Here is a 24252-nt window from a genome sequence, read left to right on the forward strand (position 1 = left end):
ATTTAACTGAGTGAGCTTTGATACTCCGTTACCTTCTACCTGATGGCAGGAGCTGGAAGAGGTTGTGGGAGGGGTGGGTGGGGTCCTTCACGATGCTGGAGGCCTTGCTGCAGTTTTGTGCAAGGAAAATGTCCAGGATGGAGGGAAGAGGGGCACCGATGATCTTTGCGGCTGTGTTCACTGTCCGGTGTAGGGTCTTGCGGTCAGCAGCACTACAGTTCCCATACCAGACAGTGATGCAGGTAGTCAGCACACTCTCAATGGTGCCCCTGTAGAAAGTGGTGAGGATGGGTAGAGTGAGACTTGCCCTTTTCAGCCGGCGGAGAAAGTGGAGGCGCTGTTGTCCCTTCTTGTTGAGTGACGTGACGTTGGTGGTCCAGGTGAGATCCTCTGTGATGTGCACCCCCAGGAATTTAGTGCTGCCGACTCTCTCCACGGTTGATGGTCAGTGGGGGGTGGTCAACAGATTTTCTCCTGAAGTCCATCACAACCACTTTTGTCTTACCCACACAGAGGGACAGGTTGTTAGCACCACACCATTCAGCCACCTGTGCCACTTCTTCTCTGTAGTGCGTTTCATCATTGTTGCTGATGAGACCTACCACAGTTATGTCATCAGCAAACTTGATGATGTGGTTGGAGCTGGACGTGGCAGTGCAGTCGTGAGTTAGCAGTGTGAAGAGCAGCGGGCTGAGCACACAGCCTTGTGGGGCACCTGTGCTCAGTGTGGTACTGCTGGAGGTGTTGCGGCCGATACGGACTGACTGAGGTCTTGCAGTTAAAAAGTCCAGGATCCAATTACAGAGGGAGGTGTTAAGGCCCAGCAGGTTTAGTTTGTGGATGAGCTGTTGTGGGATTATTGTGTTGAATACTGAGCGGAAGTCGATGAACAGCATTCTTACATAAGTGTCTTTCTGTTCCAGGTGAGTAAGAGCTAAGTGGAGAGCGGTGGATATTGCATCGTCCGTGGAACGGTTTGGACTGTATGCAAACTGGATTGGGTCCAGCGTGTTTGGGAGACTGGACTTGATGTGATGCATGACTAACCTCTCAAAGCACTTCATCATGATTGGGGTCAGTGCTGTGGGACGATAGTCATTCAGACAGGACACAGGTGACTTCTTTGGTACTGGAATTATGGAGGTGGATTTGAGACACGTGGGGATGACTGCCTGGCTCAGCGAGGTGTTGAAGATGTCTGTTAGGACATCCGTCAGCTGTGCAGCACAGTCTCTCAGTACATGTCCAGGTATGATGCCAGGGTCTGCAGCCTTTCGTATATATATATATATATATATATATGTAATATAATATATGTAGTAGTCAACATTTGAAGTGGATCAAAACCTTTCATCAAAGCTGTCCTAAAACCAAAACAATACCCGTTCTTGTCTTAGGACAAATTTTATTAACTTTTTTGATCCACTTCAAATACACACACACACACACACACACACACACACACATATGTGTGTGTGTGTGTGTGTGTGTGTGTATCTTTTGTTATTTTAGTAACTTTTTCTTTTCTTTTTTTTCAAAGTACATTATTTAATATTCATGTAAGCATTATACAAAAGCCAACAGCTAAATCAGCTCTGTATCATCGTGGTGTGTAAATGCAGTGTATTGCTTATAAAGTACTGTTAAACATATAATAAAGTAGGCAGCTAATTAACAAGCAGTTAAGCAGCTACTGATGCATTTTTTGTGGTAACCACAGGAATGAAAACGTGATGAATGGTTGAGAGGGTTTTTTTTTTTATTTCGCTCTTTGTTTTGGGAAAGTAAGTGAGTGTGGCCTTAAAGAGGGAAAGATGAAGGAGGAACAGGGAGGGGTGGGATGGGGAGGTGAAATATGGGGGGATGGGACGCAGAGTAAGAGAATTGTAATTGTGCCTTCACTCTATATTTCTGTTGCTATGGAAACCCATGAGGGAGCTGGCGGATGTCTGGGAAACCCCCAACGAAAGTCCTCCACACTCTTTCACACACACACACACACACACACACACACATATCCTGAATAAACTTAATTTTAATTATTTGAATTGAATCCAAAGCTTTGCAAAGAAGTGACTGTTGTGTCTGTGATTTAGATTTATGATAAAATCCCAAGGATTGCCAAAAGCCCCACTTAATCTCAGTGTGTAGCTAATTAATAAAAGCTCCTGGGAAAATAACTCATCTCTCATTTTACCTAATGAGATTGTACTTGTGATTTATACCAATTAATATGAAAGAATGAAATACTGACTGCAGAATATGACTGTTAAAGAGGATAATGATTGAGATGACTGACATTTCGATTGCAAACATCAGACGTTTTTTTTCTTTTACTCACCTAGACATACCAGATCAATTTTCAAAGTCGAACTACTTTGATTGTACTGCATCGATACTAAAAATCATATTTCGTAAAGTATTAATTACTTATATATTTATAGTACAAAATTCCTAATTCCAATAGACTCTTTATTTAAAATATGTATATATTTTATATATACGTCACATCTGTATTAATTAGATAAATTTATACACTATTTTACATATTTGAATATTGGAAAATATTTGAATATCTATGCTACTTTGCTGTGTATTTGATCATTTTTACTGTAATTTAACTTAAAGTATACATGCAGGAAATTTTATAACACAAAATACAAATGTAAAACAAGATCATTTAATATAATATAATACAATATAAATGATAAATAAAATTAAAAACAGTTATGTATACGTTATTTAAACATTTGCATATACATAAAATGTAGAATTAGTTAAATTGAAGACTGCCTTTTTAATAAAGTGATTGTTAGAAATAAGTCTTGAGCTTTTCTCAAATCAGTGTGTGATCCTGCTTTTATAGTTTTGAGAAAATGGAGCTTCATCTCAGTAAACGTGTCTTTGCTGTAGAGAAAAACTAATTAGATGCGTTGTAAAACCCAAAAGCTTAGACACCATCAGCGCCAACAAAAGCAAGTTGTTAACTTGTGTATTGCCTTGACTTACTTTCAGTAGTGAATAAAATAATTAAATTGAAGTTACTTTTAAAAAGCAAATTGGATGACCTGTGTTAATGAACTCTGGAGATCAGTTAAAAACATGCATTTCAACTGATGGTATAGAAAACACATGTTTAGATCGAAACAATAAGCAAACACTTTCTCTATCATTGCTTCTGTTAGTGTTATTTTTACAGGAAATATGAATGAAAATGAAACAGTTTTCTGAAAACCATCTCTGTTTAAGCAGCTTGCATGCTGAGATTGTACTGAGTCATTCACAGTGAATACAAATGAAAGTACAACACACACATACACAAACAAACACTCACACACAGATTCTTGAAATGCCCCATGCAGTGAAATATCCAGCCGCGTGACTGAATCGGCTGTTGAGGGAAACTGTGGAAAACTTTAGTGGAAAAATATTTATAATGCCAGCGATACATTAAGACAGCTTGCAGGAAAACATTAAATACTAAATACTGTGCATGGTTGGTTCAATTAGATGTAAACTTTTTTTTTTTTTTTTTTTAAACCTGATCATCACATCCATGTGTGGCATGAATTCATTTTCACTTTTACAGCACTTTTCCAAAACACTCCTCTATGACTAGCAGACAGGAAATGATGCGTTGTGCTTTGTACAGACTGTGAGAATGTGTCAAAGATACAAATCAGTAATGTATAAAAGTAATGTAAAAATCACGATATACACACCATAGCAAAAAAACAATCAGTGTAATCTCATGTACGTTTAGAATTAATTTTCTCATTTGAAGTAATTAAATGGGGAAAAAATGGAGAATCTCATTTCTCATTTACTGAAAATCGTACAATTTGCTGTTGCTTTTAAATCTTGTCATCAGTGTTGTGCCAAGTTTGTCTTTAATGACTCAAACTCTTGGTTCTTATGTATCTTCTAATGGAGAATTGACTCAAATTGAAATCAAAAGACTCAGTTAAAATACCCAAATCAATGTTGAAGTCAATGTTTATGAAATCTTAAAGTCTCCACCTATTTCTTTATTTCTAAAAAAAAAAAAAAAAAAATTGGGATTGGGACCATGGCTATCTGCAAAAGCTGGCTCCAATATTTTAAATATTAATTAGTCGTTTTTTGAGCTTGACAGACAGTCCCTATGCACAATTTCATTGTATGGAAAAGAGCATGGACATTCTGCTAGATAAGTCCTTTTGTAAAATCAAACAAATAATATACATAAATACAATACAAAACAATACAATATAATTATTTTGTCATTTTATTTTTTAAAGTATTAAATACAAAAAATCTTTGAGCTTGACAGACATTCACCGTACAATTTACTTGTATGGAAAAGAGCAGCATGAACATTCAGCTAAATAACTCAGATATATTTATATAAAATATATTGTTAGAAATGTAATAATAGTAACAACAACAACAATAAATTTTGGGACGAGCTATATTTAAAAGTTTGTCTTTTTGGGTGGTTGTCTCATATAAATGCTTGATAATTGTGGCTGATTATCGTGGCATCTTTAACTTTTTAAAACCTTGTCTGCAAAAATAATTACATATATTATCATATAAAACTATATATTTTATACTGAAAAGATCCCTCTGAAAATATACACACATCTATATTGCTCAGCTCTCCTTTGAAATGTTCATAGATGGAAGCTTGATGAATATTCATGTTTGATCAGGTCAATAAATACATACACACCTACAGGCAAACACACAGTTACAAGGTGCAATAGAGTGCTGAAGTGGAGCTTTTGCTTGGTTCTTTTTCCTTGATGAGTCATTTCACACAATGTCAAGTTGTCAGTATGACTAATACTAATCATGCCTTTGCATTTTACAACCAGGTACAAAGAGCCCATGCTTATTTGAATGCATATGTCTTTTCCATGCATATGTTGTTGCAGAACGACATTGAGGGTCATTTCAGAGAAATGCGATTTAAAGCTGACCTAGAAGCAGCAACTAAAACTACACAAAAAATCAAGTACGATCAGTTTGGGATGACACTAGCTTTATATTCGATTTTGATAATCGTGTTACTGTTTATGACTGTAGTAACTCTTTTTTTTTTTTTTTTTTTTTTTTCATTTGCTGTATGTTTTTGATTCAATAACAAGACAAAGTTCTTAAGAGTAAATAGTTAGTGAATCAGATTACACTTGTTGTGTTGTCCATCTTATTGCATGCAGCCTGTAAGGACAGCACACAAAAAAATACACTGTAAAAATTTGTATGTTTAATAAGTCAACCTATGACAACGTATGTTTTTACATTTACCTTAACGTAACAAAATAAGTTAAGCAATTTTCGACTTTTTAAAATAAGTTATAAAAGATTAAACTCGTGTTTCTAAGTCAGTTTCAAGTAATTTAAGTTTAAATGACTTATACAGCTAAGCTGAGGTAACAAATTTAATTTTAAATATTAAAATTTAAGGCAGCTAATTTTTCTTTTTTTACAGTGTAATTTTTCATAACATTGTCTTTTCATACCTTTTACATTTTATACAGACTGTGACCTCACTCATAATTGCATAATGGCAAGCTTCTAACTTGGTACATTACAAAATATTAATGTTAAAATTAACAAAGTCCTATGTAGCAGAATAAAGTGACATTTGCTGGACAGGAATCACTGTACAAATGCTTTCATATACTAGTAAAAATAGGCATAGTGTCAGATGACGATCACAATTAATGTAAAAAATCAATATTTTACATTAATGTTTTGCATTTTATGAAGAAATGAATTAATTTTATTTGAATTAAGCTACAAAATTAACTTTGTATTTACTCATAAAACTCATCAACTCATACTCTTTGTATTGATTCATTTAAAAAAAAAAATGGAGGAAAAAAAACGCAGAACCATCAGTATGGAGTATGCAGATTGTATAAAAACATACAAATTTTAGGATTTAGCCACCAATTTGCCAAAATGTAAAATAATTACAAATTGCCATAAGTGTGTGTTGAAATAATCATGTCAGTTTATTGGCAGAAGGTGCCACCAATTAATTTCAGAAAGTATGTATTAACATTAAAATAAACAGGCAAAATATTAAGTACTCATGAAGTGCTTCTCATGTCAAAGCAGGTGTGTAGGTTGAGTTTGTGTTTTTGTTGCACCTTTCAACTCCATTGCGGTAAAACAAGTAGAGAGAAACAGTCGTCCTTGAAGCTGTATCTTGATTTCCGATTGCATGCAAAATGTGCAAATCTAAAAGGAAACTTATTTCAAAGGAGAGACAGCAGGCAACAATTCAAAACTGGCCCCTGTCACCCCCCCTTAAAGGTCCTACATGACCCAGTTTCAGGTGTATTTTAGTATGAGAATGAGCTTTGTGGTTAACCCATGCAAGCAGCGTTTTTATTTTTTTTACTCTAACAGGCACATATACAGAGTCCCATTTTCTGCCAGCCCCTGATATTATCTACAGAGTCATGCTCATAATCACTCACATATAACAACAACACATCTGACAGAATAGCTAAGTCAGCAATGCTGTGCCACTAAAAATGAGTTTCGTGGAATGTGAAAAACATTAAATATTGGATGCTACTTAGCATATGAGCTTTGAGGATTAAGTTTACAGAACAGATTTGATTATACATTTATCAAATGTGATTTTTACAGTGTGTAGTAAATATTTAGTTAAGGTCATCGTTCATCGTTCTCCTTTTGTAGATTACTGAAGCCATATGCAGTTGCTGCATTTGACCCATGAAAGTACTGAGGCACATAGCGTAACCACATGGGTTCAGGTTACTTTTAGGGGTAGGCAACTAGTCATTTATATAGTTAATAATATATAGTACTATAGTTATTACTATAGTGTTTGATGAAAACTTTAAGTACCAGGGATGTGTGCGATTAACACCTATTAAATTCTTGAATTTGACACGAGGATGAGTAAGGTAAGAGCTTCTTTATTAACAAACTGAAGGCAACGTCAAAAGGTAAGTGCAATAACTCAGAGTTAAATGAAGCTCAATAAACTGAGGAATCAATCGTCCTTATCTTTCTTTAAACTGGAGGAAGACATCCACGGAGCCATAGGGATCCAGCAGGTAAGACAGACAAAGAACTTGTAACCTCAAGACCAAACAATGAACTGGATGGAGTGGAGTGTTGTCTTATAGGGAGCTTGATTGGCAGCAACATGTGAGGAGGATTCCCTGATAGAAGTCAGGTGTGAGTGATTTATGACGGAGTGCAGGTGAGTGGCAAGAGGGATGCTGGGAAGTGCAGTGCAGCTCGACTGGTGACTGTGACAGTAACCCCCCCTCGAAGGAACGGCTTCCAGACACTCCAACAACAACAACACAGTCCTGGAGAGAGGCGGAGCAGTGGAGGAACCAGGGGGGACGGAGTGCCCGGTCCATGCAATGGAGATCCAGAGGAAGAAGACGGAGCAGGAATCCAGCCAGGGTGGAACAGATGAAGCCGAAGCCCACCAGGGCAGAGCAGATGAAGCTGAAGCCCACCAGGGTGGAACTGAGACCCACCAGGGTGGAGCAGATGAAGCCCACCAGGGCGGAACAGATGAAACCGAAACAGGGCACAGACAGATTACCAATGATCATTACCTTACGACTGCGATAGGGTAGGCAGTGAGTTCACCGACGACCTTCCTGGTCATGGCGGGATATTCTGGGGTTTTCTGAATGCCCTCCTTGGCCTTCAAGACAAAAGCATGCATTAGCACAAACTCATGAACTGGAACTGGCTCTGGAGCAGAGATCTTGGAATCTGAGGCCCTCCCTGGGCCAGTCGTGGGAACAGCAGCACTTCCAGGGCTTAACTTGGGAACAGGATGCCACTCTGGAGGAGCGGGCACTGGAGGGCACTCTGGAGGAGTGGGCACTTGACCAGTGAAGATGAACGAGGATTGGAATTAGGATCTGTGGGCCTCCCTGGGCTCAACGGGGAACTGGATCCATTGAAGCTGGGAACAGCACTCCTGGCCGTGACTAGAGAACTGGATTCTCTGGGACTGGGAACGGCACTCCTGGCTGAAACTGGGGAACTGGATCCACTGAAACTGGAAACGGCACTCCTGGCCGTGACTAGAGAACTGGATTCTCTGGGACTGGGAACGACACTCTTGGCCGTGACTAGAGGACTTTTCTGAGACTGGGATCTGCAGTTCTCTCGGGGGTAAACTTAAGAACTGGAACCTCCTTGGGGCGAAACTGAGGAACTGGAGCCCTCCTTGGGCTTAACAGGGGATCAGGAACCCTCACTGGGGATCTGGGTTGCGCTTACGTGGAGCAGGCACTGGAAGGCGCTCCTGAGGAGCAGGCACAGCAAAGCGCTTACGTGGAGAAGGCACTGGAAAGTGCTCTCGAGAAGCAGGCACAGCAAAGCGCTTACGTGGAGAAGGCACTGGAAGGCGCTCTGGAGGAGCAGGCACAGCAAAGCGCTTACGTGGAGAAGGCACTGGAACGTACTCAAGGGCTGAAGCCTGCACTGGATTCGGGTCAGGAAGGAAGACACCTTGGAGCCTTGAGGGGACCATGAGCTATAATGACTTGAGGTACTTTGAGACAGGCTGGAAAAGTCACTATATCTGCCACTTCCGTCTTGCGTGGAGATAAATTGGCCAGGACTTGCTGCGGAGGTAACGGTGGAGAATTTATTGGGAGCCGTAGAGCCTTGAGGTAGAGAGTTACTCTGTGATCCAACTGCACCAGAGGTATGAGAACCTGTTGACCACCTAGAGCAGTGGTTCTCAAACTTTTTTGGTCATTCCCCACTTTAGACAAGGGGGAATTTTAAAGCCCCACCTGCCCCCATCGCCCCAACACAATGCTAATGAAATGCGCAACAAGCTTAACATGTTCCAATTTATTGAACTAACAAGTAGTATCGGAGTAACAAGTTGTATCTAAAATACAAACTATATACATAAAATAACAGAAAGTTCAAAAATAAAGAAAATAAAAGTGCAGCTGTGTCATCATAACTTGCATGAAATTAAAAAAATAGAGAAAATAAAAGTGCAGCTGTCAAAATTTTTACTACTTTCAAAAATAGAAAAGATATAAAAGTGCCACTTTGCAATCTGTAAAAAGAAAAGAAGAGAAATCCATTCGGCAGGTTATCCCTGCATTAGTGGCTGCAATTGTTTTTTTCAAGGTGACTGTTATTTTATAACATTCCCGCTTAATGTTTCCATGGCGACGCGTCATATTTGTCACGTGACACACCGCAGCCACAATAACACTGTATGATCAGATCGCCTTAATTTCCTTTTTTATTTCAAAATATTCACAAAGTTGCTTACCATGTCATCAACTATCTGATATTCCGATTCTCAAAAATGTGTAAGTGAGTGTGTTTGGTCGTTTAAAAACCTTTATAAATAATCTTGATCTATAACGTGAGATGGGCGCCACCTTGTTTCTTTGCGACTCAGTTCAGAGAGTCCTGTCTGTCATCAGTTTCTCCCGAAGTACATGCAAGAAAGTGTCCGGTGAACTCCGAGAAGAATAGAGTAAACTTTATAGTTACTTCCACTATGTTTGTCTGATGTGAATAACACACGTCGTCAAATTATATTTGAATAACGTTAGATTGTTATTGCTGCTTCCACAGACATCAGTGTGTATTTTACAAACTCCAAATGTATTGTTTTACTAGTGCGTATGTGTATTTAAATGTCTGAAACCTAAAATAAACATTATTAGGTTGAAAACAATGCATAGTTGTGATATATGACAGCGCTGAGCGCGTCCCTCTCTGGTTCAACACCAACCAGCGCGCGAAAGCACAATTTGAAACTGGCAGTTATGTCACGTCACTGAACATTCTAAATCCCATATCTGGGACCGTACTCTCAGGAGCACAGAAATAAAAATACCATATATGGGACCAAACCGGATACCGCTCAAAAGGTTAAACATTTCATTTGTAACCATGAATACAAAAATGAAACTGAAATGACGCGTTGAACACACACACACCGCGCAGTCACTCTCTAGTCTAGTGCGTGGTCTTGCTCCAGATTCCGGAAGATTTGATCTCACGTTACCATATAAGGCATAAAAAGGAAAATTTCCTCCCGTTTGGCGCGCCCCACCTGTCACATCTCTATTCCCCACCAGTGGGGCGCGCCCCACAGTTTGAGAAACGCTGACCTAGAGGAAGGCTGCCATTGAAACAACTGGCTCAGAGACGATGATCCATTTGGAGCAGTTTGACTCTACTCAGGCATTTTGCATCCAAAGAAGCAGGCACATACTAGGTAGAGGTATCTTGGAGGTGGAGAAATGAGCCATCCGTAAAGGTGCTTACTGACTGGACAGGCACACAAGGACTAGAGCCTGCCAGCTGAGTGCCAGCCCTGCTCTGGGAGCTTAATGTGATCTGGCTGTAGGAGCTCTGACCACTGGCAGATTGGCTAGGGGAAACACCGGAGGACAGGTGTGGTCGGGACCACATGTAGCCAGGCATGTGGAGGATCCCGGCATGGGGCGAGGCCCAGTGGTTCTCAGAAGGGGCTGGATAAGAACGGCTCTTAACTTGTCCAACCTTCTCTACTTCAAAGTTAGAGCCGTTTAAGTATAAAATTAGATCCAATAACAAAAGTAAAGAGAAGTCACAAACAGGAGAACTACAACGAATTGTGTGCCTATCCAGTCCCATCAGAAAACAGGCACATAAGGAGGCGTTGAGCCAGCTCACCAGATGGGAAAGTTCAATGAATTCCTCCACATACCTTTCCAGAGGGTGACCACCCTGTTGCAGGCAACACAATTGGTCCTCAGCCCAATCCATCTTGCTCATAGGTTCTGGCAAGGCAACATGGTAGACCGTGGCGGCTATGTTGGCTAGGGAATCCAGGCGGGAGACGGAGACAGGAACGCATTCATCACTGGGCTCTGGAACAGGAACGAACAGATTAATAGCTTCAGGGACCGGAGTAGGAGAACATTCAGGAATTAACTCCAGAGGCCAGAAAAGAGTCTTCAATCCGGAGTGACTCCAGGGTACAAGATGAGTGAATCCGATAAACTCCTCCACATATTCCTTGCAAGTATCACTAACACTATCAGTTAGGTGATAGATAGATAGATAGATAGATAGATAGATAGATAGATAGATAGATAGATAGATAGATAGATAGATAGATAGATAGATAGATAGATAGATAGATAGATAGATAGATAGATAGATAGATATAGTATAGTTCACATCTTTTGAAATTTTCTGAGAATTTTGAGTTCATTCTGAGATATTGAACATTTGATTACAGACTTTCTGAAGGATTATTAATATTTAATTTGAAACTCTAGGACACACCTGTGTTTTTTGTTTTTTTTTCCTCTGGAGAAATATCTGATAAATTGGACACTCTGCCAAAAGTCTTCATTTGTTTCCCATTTAATGACATTGCTATTTATGAGTAACTATTGAGATATTAAACAGCTCTTATATGTTTTTTTTTTTTTTTTTTTTTTTTTTGGCATTTAGGCATGCTGTCTTTGAAATGTTGCTCACTAAAATTCAAGTGGACTCCTCAACCATGAGAAACATATCTCGATTATGGTCAGACACATCACCGGTGAAGCCGCATAGCATACCTTTGAAATTATGTTGCCTGGCAACCATGAGAAGTGGCAGTCATACAAATAGGTTCACAGTCAGACTCAATAGAAAACATTTAATGGTCAAAATGTCACACATGAAAAATATATTTAAAAAATTATTTCTATTATTTACGAAGTGCAATGAATGATTCCTTTATTTGTATCCACTTATACCAATTCTCCTGATGGCTAGTATAATGGTTGAAATAGATGTGTGTGTGTGTGTGTGTATATATATATATATATATATATATATATATATATATATATATATATATATATATATATATATACACACGTCTGTCTGTCTGTCTGTCTGTCTGTCTGTCTGTACACATTAGATCAGCCATCAAGACAAACAAAATAACCATTCATTGCTCTCCATAAATTATAGTGATTTTTTCACATTTCATGAAGCGTGACATTATGTCCATTAAGTGTTTTCTATTGAGTCTGACTGAGAACCTATTCATGAGCAGCATCTGTGAGAGTGTTGATCAGTTATTGAACTGAAATGAACCAACACTGATCTATTGGCACTATTGTATTCTAGTTTCCATAATTGATTCTGCTATTTTCCTGTTTTTCACTGTGAAGCTGCTTTGACACAGTCTGTATAAAAAGGCCATAGAAGTAAAGGCGAAAAATAGGAATGAAATGTTATCTTTTAATATCTTTAGTAAGTCTTATGAAGGAGTCCATCCCAGAAACATACTTTATGCAATCATGCAGATGCTGATTGGCCAATGCAAAGTATGCTGTAGCGTTGTACATACTTAACAAACAAGAACATTCTTTGTAAAATTTGAGAAATGTTCATGGAAAAAAACCCTGTAATGGTTATATAATATCACCATGTTTTAGCCTTGACCAACAGCTGAGTGTGTGAGTGGGTTGTGCTGTAAATAGCCCACATTACGTTGCCTAATGTTTCCTGGAAATGATGTTCGTATTGGGGTGAAGTTCACATTTGTTTGAAATTCTCTGGAAAACATAAGTATAAACTATGCAAGCAGCTATTTTTAATATTATGGGAACGTTATGGGTTAAATACAAAACCTATGAAGAGTATCTGTGACACAATGTCGATTAACCACAGAAAATTATACTGACTAGACTGAAAGTCTATGCGGCAAAGCACGGCACTGAAATATACATTAAAATACATTTCTGCATTAGTTTAGCAACAGTTATTAGTTAACAGTTACCCTTAAAATGCCTTGCCGTGTAGACTTCCATTGAAAGCGCACTCTATGCCATTTTTGTGTGTATTTACAAATTGAGTCAAAATAATGGACAGCTGGTGCAGTTTATATTTTCTGGTCTTTCAAACATTGCCAATTTTGAATTATTGCAATGTTTTAAGCACAGTAAATTGATCAAATGATGAAGACAATATTTCAACAGCAGTTACTCAAATTTTAATACATTCTACTTGTGATCAAGGTGTCGTACAACAGAGAAGTAAAAAATATATCACTATGAAAGTCATTACAAACAAAAAATATATATAGAAAACATATCCAATTTTTCATAGATCAAAAATGACATTTACATAAAATATAGATAGGCCATGACAAAAGGCAGCTCCTCAAAAATGTACTTGCCCTTGTATTGTAAAGAGAAACAAAAGATGTCTTAGACAAACAACAGGCGTTTTGGGAAAACAAATGTGTGTATTGTTGTGTATTTTTGTGTGTATGCACATTTCAGCATACTCGCACAACATATAACCACTCACACAATAAGTTTATATCAAATATCAGTCTTGATATTAATCATAGTCCCTAATTCATAATGCCCAAGTTGCCAAATCTAGATTTTTCAGGTGTTTTATCGCCACTAACCTAACAAACATTATAAAAAATAGTTTATCAGAACAAAATAAAAATTACAAATATATTAGTTCACTTCCGAAGTTAATACTTCATATATAATTCGCCATTATAAATATAATTTGGTCTTAAAAGACAAATAAAATTTCAGATAGTTCTGCAGGTTTTCACATTTAAACTGCCTTTTCAGTTCAGACGCGTAATTATTTCCATGGAGGATATCTTCATACTAGAGACGTTCTTTTGAAACTTCTGGAACTCCAAACAAACCTAAACTTCCCCTAGATTGTTTGGTTTGTCTTCACCACACTGCTGAAAAAACAGCACTCTTAAAAAAATAAAGGTTCTTTATTGGCATCAGTGGTTCCTTGAAGAACCTTTAACATCCTTGGAATCTTTCCATTCCACAAAAGGTTCTTAACAGTGGAAAAAGGTTCTTCACACTAAGAAAAAAGAAGATCTGTTCATTGAAATGTTCTTTGGGGAACCAAAAATGGTTCTTCTATGGCATCACTGTTAAAAAACCTCTTTTGGAAACTTTATTTTTAAGAGTGGATGCTTGATGGCTTTAAAGAGGTTTTTGGTACTTGACCACCTGGCCATCCAGTCTAAACGCTAGCTTGACAAGGCTGGGAGACCAGGTAGACCAGCTCAAACCAGCTAAAACCAGCAACCAGTGTTTTTTTTTAGCAGGGAAAGCAGAAATTGTCATATTCCATGACTAAATCTCATACTGAAAAAATCCATTCGGTATGAGGCAACCTGAGGTTTCCTGACAGATGGAATGACTCTTTACATCCCCTGAGTACAATATAGGTGTCTTTTGATTTACGTCCACCAAGAAGGTTAGCTTAGTTAGCGAACTGGGAGTAGAAGGCCACTTTGACTCGCTCGATCTGATGACAGAGTTTGATGGCGGGGCCGAGCTTTAGGTCCATACATTCTTGGACTGTAGGAAGGGTCAGCAGCAACAGGGCCTGTCCATCAATGTCCTTGAGAAGGAAAAAAGATGTCTGGGTTAGCATAAATATTAGATTTTTTACCGGTTTTGCTTGTTCTTGTTTGCTTCAGTTTTGCACACCCTGATAGCAAATGTGTGATTCTTAGGGGTGTATCTGTGTGCATTAGAAATTACTAAGCCGCAGTAGACAAAGAACACTAGTAAAAACAAATGTTGATTTCAGTAAAAAGCAATGTATTCTACATGTGCTCTGTCACGGATGTCATACTGACTGCACACTGATTAGCCATTTAATATAGCCAGAAATATAAAAAAATTATAGTAATGCTAATCTTTTTTTTATTTAAATTATGAAAATTATAAAATAATAAAAAAAATGATCTCTGCAATATTTAAATATAGATCTCAAAAATATTTAAATATAATCCTAGACCATGATTAATCACGATTGAAATTTAGAATACTAGGATTTATCTGTAAATGTGTTGAAATAAAGGAATGCATGACAAACTAGTTTAAGGAAACAGAAAGTTTCACATCTCCGCAAGGTATGAGACATAATCTTTATTATACTTTTGTTTTAATTCAGCCATTATCAGCCTTTATACTGACAATAAAACATTTACCAAGCCACATCGCTTCAATCCCAGTACACATTTACCCAACTATTATCAAAAGTATTTCTAAATAAATACAACAAAACATTTTCTTGTGACCTTACATGAAGTATTATGATAAAATGCATTATGAAGAAGAATTGGACTGTTCTGCAGGTGCATTAGAGCTAACATTAGCATCATGATACATAAGACAATTTATGAGATTATTAGTACACTTTTACTCAGAACTTACTTTAAACCACCATCGAGTGTTTGTAATAATTTCCTCTTGTGATCACATGGGTACACAATTTGGGTAGCTCTGTGTCCCAATGTGCATACTATACACCCTATTTGCCCTAAATAGTATTGAAAATTACTAATATCACATAGAATTTAGGATGGATAGTGTGCATATTGGGATGCAGGCAATATTACCTTCCGTGCTGCGATGATGGCAAAAAGTTGGGGTCAAACCTTATCAAACGATTAATTTGCGTAAAAAAATATTAACGCGCTAACATTTTTTGATTAATCACATGCGTTAACGCGTTAACGTTGACAATCCATGATGCCATGTGTCTAAACAAGATGTCCAGGACCTCCTGCAGAAATATAAGCCCACAACATCAAAAATACAGCAGTATATTTCATTGTACACATGGGGTACTTTTTATCCCTGTGTTCACCAAACCCATCTTGAGTGTTTGCTGCTAAAAAGCTCATTTTTTAGTTTCATCTGACCATAGAAGCCAGTCCCATTAGAAGTTCCAGTCGTGTCTGATAACTGAATATGCTGGAGTTTGTTTTTGGATGAGCTAGGGGAATTTTTCTTGAAACCCTCCCAAACAACATGTGGTGATGTAGGGGCTGTTTGACAATTGTTTTAAGGTTTTCTGGCCCCGAGACTCAACTATTTTCTGCAGTTCTCCAGCTGTGGTCCTTGGAGAATCTTTAGCCACTCAAACTCTCCTCCTCACCGTGCATTAGGACGATATAGACACACGTCCTCTTCCAGGAAGTTTTGTAACATTTTATGTTGATTGGAAATTCTTAATTATTGCCCTGATGGTGGAAATGGGGATTTTCACTGCTCTAGCTCTTTTCTTAAAGCCACTTCACTAATTTGTGAAGCTCAATTATCTTTTGCTGCACATCAGACATATATTATTTGGCTTTTCTCATTGTGATGGATGATTAAGGGAATTTGGGCTTTGTTTTCCATCCTATTTATATTTCTGTGAATATAACAGACTGGATAATTTCATGTTCATAATCACCCTGCAGTGCTCAAATTGTGAATATGAATGGGAATATACTTCAGAGATATTTTACTCATAAGAATTTCCAGGGGTGCTAATAATTGTGTCTAAAGAAAAACATTTATTTCATAATGATATGTCCCCCCATTTTAAATTCTTATTATCCAATGAAAGGTTAGATTTTTGTGATTAAAAAAAAAAATATATATATATCACTGCATTGTTAATTCCTTATATTAACAATGCAGTTATATATATATTTTTTTTTTTTTTTTGGCCGTGACATATATATATTAGTGTTGTCAAGCGATTAATCGCATCCAAAATAAAAGTGTGTGTACCGTGTATATTTATTATGTATATATAATATATATATATATATATATATATATATATATATGTGTGTGTGTGTTTGTGTGTATTATATAAATTATATATATATATATATATATATATATATATATATATATATATATATATATATATATATATATATATATATATATATATATATATATATGATTTCAATTAAAAATAACAAAAACAAAAAAAGAATAAAAAACAATCTTTGACTTTAAATTATGAAATTAAAATTAAAGAAATATATTTGTTTAGTTTAATAAAAAAAATAAGGATACTAATACAAATAATCAAACTTTGACAATTTAATCACTGATTTTAAAATATCCTGTAGTAGTAGTAGTAATGATGATAATAATAATAATAATAATAATAATTATTATTATTATTATTTCAAGTATTATTATGCAAATAATAAATAGCATAACCATAATCAATATTTGACCATTTCAAATGATGAAAATAATAAAACAAAATTTAAAAAAAGTTTAATTAATTGAAGTCTGCATTATTTAAAAAATGTAACAATTAGTCTTTGAATTGAGTTGTGTATTTGAGAAAATTAAGAAAATAAGAAAAAATAATTAAGAAAATAATAATAAATAAAAAAAATCTTTGACAATTTAAACATTAAATACACATATATATACCTCTAAATTTATCCTTCAATATTTGAATATTATGAAAATAATACAATTACACAAAAAATAAAAATCATCATCTTTGACTATTTAAATTACAGAAATAACATAAAAGACTGAACAAATGTAATTTAGTATATATATTTACAGAAGTCTGCAATATTAAATCTTTCTATCATTTTCAACCATTAAAATAACATTTAAAATAAAATAAGCAATCCCAATATTTTATAATATTTCTTATTGTAAACATTTTCTTGATAACTAGATATAAAGTAGGCAAATGATAGGTTAGTTAGTGTACTGTACCTGCTCTTGGAATATCTTTGCTAGAGAGGCACAGTCTGTGGATGTGATGAAGTCAACCACATCAGAGACGCTCCATTGCAGTGGATTAGTCTCTAACACCAGACGATCTTCCTCTTCAAAACTCTCAGTCTACATATGCACACAAGCACAGTTCATCTTAACTAATAGAATTTGACTCTAGGCATACATTAAAAATGAAAGTTATTACATTTAGGAAATAATTCACACAAAAGGTCTATCCAGGCGTTTTACCTTTGTGTGTGTGTTTTTGGCCGTCTGGTTCTGGCTGTAAGAAACCGAGCGTGTGGTTCTTCTGGGAGAGGATCTGTCTGTGGTTTCTGGCCCTGGATGGGTCGCCCTGCGCTGAAGAGCAGCACGGCGCGGTGGTCTTCCTCTCCTCGGGATGTCCTTGAGGTAGTGGGCAGAGGCCTCCTCGCGCAGTGAGCTGGAACTCACTTCACTGCCCCACTCCTCAATATCTTCTTCCTCATCATCATAGTAATAATCGCTATCCTGTGACAGGAAAACAGGAACAGGAACAGTCTTACACTAGATCTTAAGGTGTGGTCACATTTACCATTGCTTGGCTAAATTTCTTGGCCACAAATATAATTTGAATACACAATTGGAAATTTCACATCAGTCCCCCCCCAAATTCGTCATGCTGATCAACAGAAAGCTGCTTGGTTATTTTAAAGTGTTTCTGTGTGAGTTCTTTGTGCATCACTACATATTTATTTATTTTTTTTGTGGGCAAAATTTTACTAACCCCATGTTTGCTTAAACCAGGTTTGATGTGCAATAACATCAATAAATCAGATCTTTTCCGTGTTAATCTAAATTTTTGTAATGTTTTGTTTTTTTTGTAATGTAACAGTTGAGAAAGCAGATCCTTATCAAAAAATAAATAAAATATTTTCAGTGAATATCACCCCCCAGTGAAATTACCCCACTGATAATTTTTTAGTTGTTTTAGCATAAAACTAAAATTAAATATTAAACAAATATGGTTAAAACAAGAAAAGAATAAGCTCAAGATACAGTATAACACTTAATTCATATAACACTTTATTCCAGGCCTTTATGTATAATGCATTATTAAGGTATTCATAATGCATGTTTGTAATGCATTATATATTTTCATAAATAATTTTAACCGAACGTAAAATGCATTATATTTGTAGATTCCTTGTTATATCTGAAATTGGTTGTCATGCATGCATTAATGCATTATATGTTCTGAGTAACAATGTGATAGATAAGTATTATAATGTATTTGATTACAATAATTAAAATCACGGATTAAAAATGCATTATATATAAAGGCTTCAAGTAAAGCATTAATTTTTCTTGTTTTAAGAATGTTTGGATATTTTTACTGTGAAAAAATGTCTGATTTAAACAGTTATTTAAAATAAATAATTTTGCAGTAGACTCCTCCCACTGGTCAAAGTACCTGCTTTGCATAGTTAATTAAACAAAATATGTTGTGGTTGGTTGTGATTTTGTCACTTCCTGCAACATTTATGTTTATCTATTTATGTTTAGTGTGCACAGACCAAAAATTTGTCGTTGGATACATATGTACTTATGTACTTTTATATGCGCTTGCATTTGCTTACTCTCAGGAGTTACAAGTGAGATGCAAGTGAATATTTCTGAGTGTGTGTTTTTGGTTTGGCAGACCTGAGGTGATTCTGTGGTGTGGTATCCCACAATGGAAGTGCGCCGTTTCTTCTGTACAAAGATGGCTTTGCGTTTCTTTCGGCGTCGTGCTGGTTTGGTCATGTCACCATCCTGTGCATTCTCCCCTAAACTTGGGCGTCCAACTTTCCTCTTCTTGTAATATGCTACATCAGCCATAAATGAACACACACACACACACACAATTATTGACAGTTAGCAAGAGCAACGTGTGAGTTTGAGTGTATCTGTGTGTGTTTCTGGAGAAAATAATACCTTGCTCTTGTGAAACATGTCATTTTAATTCCAAGTTAGAGCAAACATCACGTTTCATCGCCATAGAGGAATAAAACACTCACTGTATTTGGTCTTGGTCTGACTGAAGCAGTTTTCAGGGCACTTGTCGGACACGATTGTTGGACCGAAAAGATTCGGACAACACTGAAGTCTCTCGCATACTCGACGACAAAACTCTGACACTTGATCTGCTGTTCGGACGATCCTCATGGTGGACCGATAGCTTTTCCCTTTATATCTATAAACAAGCAAATGTGTTTCCACCATCAAGAACATTATGAAAATGAAACATTTTAGATATACGGCTCACATACACATGACTATGCTAATCAGCTGGCTTAAAATCTCATTATGCAAATGAAGGACAGCTCTCTGTTCATTATCAATGCACTTGAATGTTGGCTAATTTTTCAGTAATATTTTTGCTTTTAGAATTACACACGCACACAGACTCAATAGTATCGGAAAGTCTTTTTAAGAAATAATACGCTTAAGTCATTAGACAAAAGTACGGAAAACTTGTTTCCGCCACGGAATTTCAAATGTTTTTTTTTCTAAATTCTGACTTCCTTTCTCGCAATTGTAAGTTTACATCTTACGATACTTTTCTTCTCAGAACTGTGAGTTTATCTCGCAATTGCAAGTTAACATTTCACAACTCTGACTTGTGAGTTTGTATTTCAGAATTTTGCTTTATAAAATTGCGTAATTGCATGTTTGCAATTCTGAGAAAAATTAGGATTTTGAGAAAGCCAGTAATAGTAATAAAGTCGCAAATCTGTGTAAAAAAGATATGAACTCAAAATTCTTATGAAAACGTCTTGCAAGTCTAAAAATGACAAGGTATTAACTCAGAATTCTAAGATAAAATGTCAGAATTGCAAGATACAAACTTATATTTTGAGAAGAAAAGTCAGAATTGTGACATTTAAGACAATTGCCAGGAAAAAGTCAGAACTGTGAGATAAAAAGTGGCAATCGTGTTTTTTTTTACCATGTCAGAAACGGGATTCCATACAAAAGTAGTACATTTTTTTAAATAAAATTGTGATTATTTCACTCTCTTTTCAATCATTGTATAGAATGTGTCAACTGTTATTAATTGTTAATTATAGTAAAAATACTGAATAGAATTGTTCACAATCTTATTTAGAAAAGTAAATAAAATAATAATAATTATTATTATTGGGCAGTCGTGGCCTAATTGATTGAGAGCCGGATTGGTAACCCGAAGGTCGCGGGTTCGAGTCGGATAGAATTGGAATTGTTGGTGGGGGGAGTGAATGTCCAGTGTTCTCTTCACCCTCAATACCACGACTGAGGTGAGATCCTTGAGCGAGGGACCGAACCCTCAACTGCTCCCCGGGCACCGCAGCATTGGCTGCCCACTGCTCCGGGTGTGTGTTCACGGTGTGTGTGTGCACTTGGATGGCTTAAATGCAGAGCACAAATTCCCAGTATGGGTCACCATACTTGGCCACACTTCACTTTCACTTTCACTTACATGAATTATTATTATTATATTGTTCCAACCACACAGTTTTTCCCCGAAACAATCATCTATTATAGTTGAGTGACTTCAACTGAATCAACAAAAATAATGAATTGTTCAAAAAAAAAAAAAAGAATGAATATTAGCTACTAACAAACAATTTATATAAAAAAAAAACTATTAAAAGATATTTCCACATACAAGAGCACAATTACATTCATCTGATTATTTGTTTTGTCATAAGAAGATACAAAACCTGTATTTGATGTCGTTGTTTTAAAAAATAGATTTATAAATCTTTTTAATTCTACAAATACAAAACATATTCTGTTATGGTTAAGTTTAGTTGTCTAACTAAGTAAACATGAACGTGTGTGTGTTCATACTTGGCTTTCAGGGTTTCCTCCTGACAGTTCCACTGTGGGTCTTCCACCATCTGCAGCTCTCTGAGCACACGGCCGGGTTTATACGCCGAGTTTATTAACATTGTCAGAATCTGTGTGAAAATACCATCACAGTGAATACATCATAATGTTCGTTTAATGAATCATGTTACATAAATATCAACAAATATTCAAACATACCAACACACAGCTAGTGGGCAACTATTCTTTTACTTCTATTATTATTGTGCATGCATAACTTTTATTACCCCATGTTAATGTAGAACTGTAATTATTCAGTATCTACACTTTTCTTTATTCTGTACATTCATGTAAATTTGAAAAATCTAAAATTCTTCATATTATTTGCAAAAAGTCAGAGAGGGCTGTACCTCTTTGAGGACTACAGCACACTTTCCGGGCCCAACAGCCTTTGGTAACTCAGCGATTCGGCCTTTGTTGAGATACGGACCAGAGAAACAGCGGTGGTTGATGAAGAGCTGAGAACAACAGTATTTTCCATTCACCAACCCTAGATAACACACAGAGTAGATTAGCAATATTAGCGCAAAATTGAATTGCTTAGACAATGTTTATGTGACATGAATTAAAATGATATTATTGGTAGAATATTTAGTAAACCTGTATCCATGGATGAGCACAGGTTAAGAGGGGCATCATGAGGCTGTGAGGGGGCCAACCTAAAAACAATCAATCAATCAATCTAAATCATGGTATTGCCATCCTATTCAAAACTACAGCAATTATCAAAAATACAGCATCAACATATATTTTCAAAACAGTAGATGAGTCACATTCATGACCTATTTAGGTAAAAAGTCCCACAGTTTCTGGCAAAATAAACACAAAGGCTCATTGTTAAAATGTCCATGAATATATCTACTCACTGTTTCTCAGGCTGAACAACGGCAATCTTCTTCTGAGGCAAACCTGAAATACCATACAAAAGCATGACTCACTGGGGAGAATAGGGAAATTTCTCTGGAAAGGATTTTTCTTTGTTCTCTGAAAATGCCATGAAATTATGAAAAATCTTGTTTGGTTTGCTTTGAAAGAGCAGAGTAAGATATGCACTGTTTATGTAAAAGTGAGAGCTGTTATTACTGTATTACTATCAATGACAAATGACTTACAACATGTCTTATTAAAGTTGTCTTGGTTTACAGTATATTGTCATGAGGTTGCACTGATCTCATTGGTAAAAATCCCTTTTTCACATTGCCCCAGAGAATTTCCATCAATTTTCCAGTTTTACTATACAAGATTTTTTTATAAAAATGGCATTTACAAATAGCAATGTATGAACAATTAAATATTTTAGTGCATGAATACAGTCAAAGAAAATCTGCAAAAATAATGTGTTAATATTAAGGAATTTCCTGTATTGTTTTTTTTTCCGTATTTTGAATTTCACATTGCATTGTGTTTTGTTTTAGGGTTAAAGTTGAAAAACATGAAACTGTTTTCCACTTTTCTACTGATTTTTTTTCTTATAGTGTACAAAAAATATACAGTGGATTTAGAACATATTCTGAAAATATTCTATATATATATACACTGCCCTCCAAAAGTTTGGAAACTTAGAAAAGTGGGGTTTTGGACAATATTGGCATGAATCCTTTTTAATTTGTGATAATTTTGCACTGATAGCGGACAACACAAACTATGAAAACATATTTTATTACATAAACAGTTAATACATAGAAAAAAACTTAAATTTTTGATTCATCTAAATATCCTCCATTAGCAGCTATTACAGCTCTGCATAATCTGGGCATCCGAGCTGTCAGTTTATTCAAACATTGACTTGATATATTACTCCAAGCCTCCTGAAGGATTGCCCAAAGATGATTCACACTGGTTGGACACTTATTACGGACATCACGGTCCAGTTCCTCCCATAGTAGCTCAATTGGGTTGAGGTCGGGTGATTGGGGAGGCCATTCCATGACAGACATGATGCCAGCTGACTGTTTCCTCTCCAAATAGGATTTGCACAGCTTGGAAGTGTGCTTGGGGTCATTGTCTTGTTGGAAGGTTTAGGAAGGTTGGGGTGTTTCCAAACTTTTGGAGGGCAGTGTATAAATATATACATACATACATACATGCACACACAAACACACACCACACACACATATATACTATTTATACAGACATATAAGAAACCATCAGTACTTGACACTCACAGACTGTCTTTAGTAAATGTGTTAGCGGATAGCCGTTAGCGTCACACCAGCCCACAGGGAAGATATTCATACTCTCAACATCCACTATGCAATCTGGTTGCGGCTTAGTCAGACCTAAAAACAAAGACAGAGAGCAGAGGTGAAAACCATGTCAACAATATATCAGTGTGTCATATATTTTGGTATTCACTGCAAGACCATGGCCTCGAAAGATTTCTATTAAATAATACGCAAAGATGGTCAACATACAGTATGTGCTCTATTTAGTCCTACCTTCCAGTCTGAGCCAGAGAAGCCGACCTTTGACCTGAGTGATGCGAGCGACGCAGAGTTCAGAAGGTTGGAGTGGATTCACGGCTTCAAGCCACATATCCTTACAGAAGCCCCTGCTCTGGGATGCCTGATCACACACAACGCAGAAAAATAGGTCATTGGAGAAGCGTCCAATTACATAAAACTATGCATATCACAATAAGTACAAACAAACTGGATAATGAGGTAGATACAGTCAAGGAAAATAGTTTCTTTTACACAAAAGTTTAAATGAATCCTCCGAAATAATGGCAAACAGATTTATAAAACCAATCACCATTTATCTCCGATAATTGGTGCAA

The 24252-nt window shown here is 36.4% G+C and overlaps 1 protein-coding gene across 2 annotated transcripts in view; it reads right to left on the reverse strand.

Annotated features, from left to right (window-relative positions):
* Window positions 1-13010: 13010 nt before the first annotated feature.
* LOC306858673 (scm-like with four MBT domains protein 2) overlaps window positions 13011-24252 on the reverse strand; it is a 47940-nt gene continuing 36698 nt past the window's right edge. For both annotated transcript variants that reach the window (XM_079399305.1, XM_079399304.1), the window contains 11 exons: window positions 23912-24038; window positions 23639-23752; window positions 22340-22382; window positions 22074-22132; window positions 21824-21963; window positions 21435-21544; window positions 19619-19794; window positions 19263-19426; window positions 17829-18089; window positions 17577-17705; window positions 13011-14436 (listed from right to left, as the gene is read on the reverse strand). In XM_079399305.1, the coding sequence (XP_079255431.1) occupies window positions 14296-14436; window positions 17577-17705; window positions 17829-18089; window positions 19263-19426; window positions 19619-19794; window positions 21435-21544; window positions 21824-21963; window positions 22074-22132; window positions 22340-22382; window positions 23639-23752; window positions 23912-24038 (1464 nt within the window). In that variant the 3' untranslated portion in view covers window positions 13011-14295. The remainder of the gene's footprint in view (window positions 14437-17576; window positions 17706-17828; window positions 18090-19262; window positions 19427-19618; window positions 19795-21434; window positions 21545-21823; window positions 21964-22073; window positions 22133-22339; window positions 22383-23638; window positions 23753-23911; window positions 24039-24252) is intronic.

The sequence above is a fragment of the Barbus barbus genome (genome assembly GCF_936440315.1).
Source record: "Barbus barbus genome assembly, chromosome: 39".
Taxonomy (NCBI): domain Eukaryota; kingdom Metazoa; phylum Chordata; class Actinopteri; order Cypriniformes; family Cyprinidae; genus Barbus; species Barbus barbus.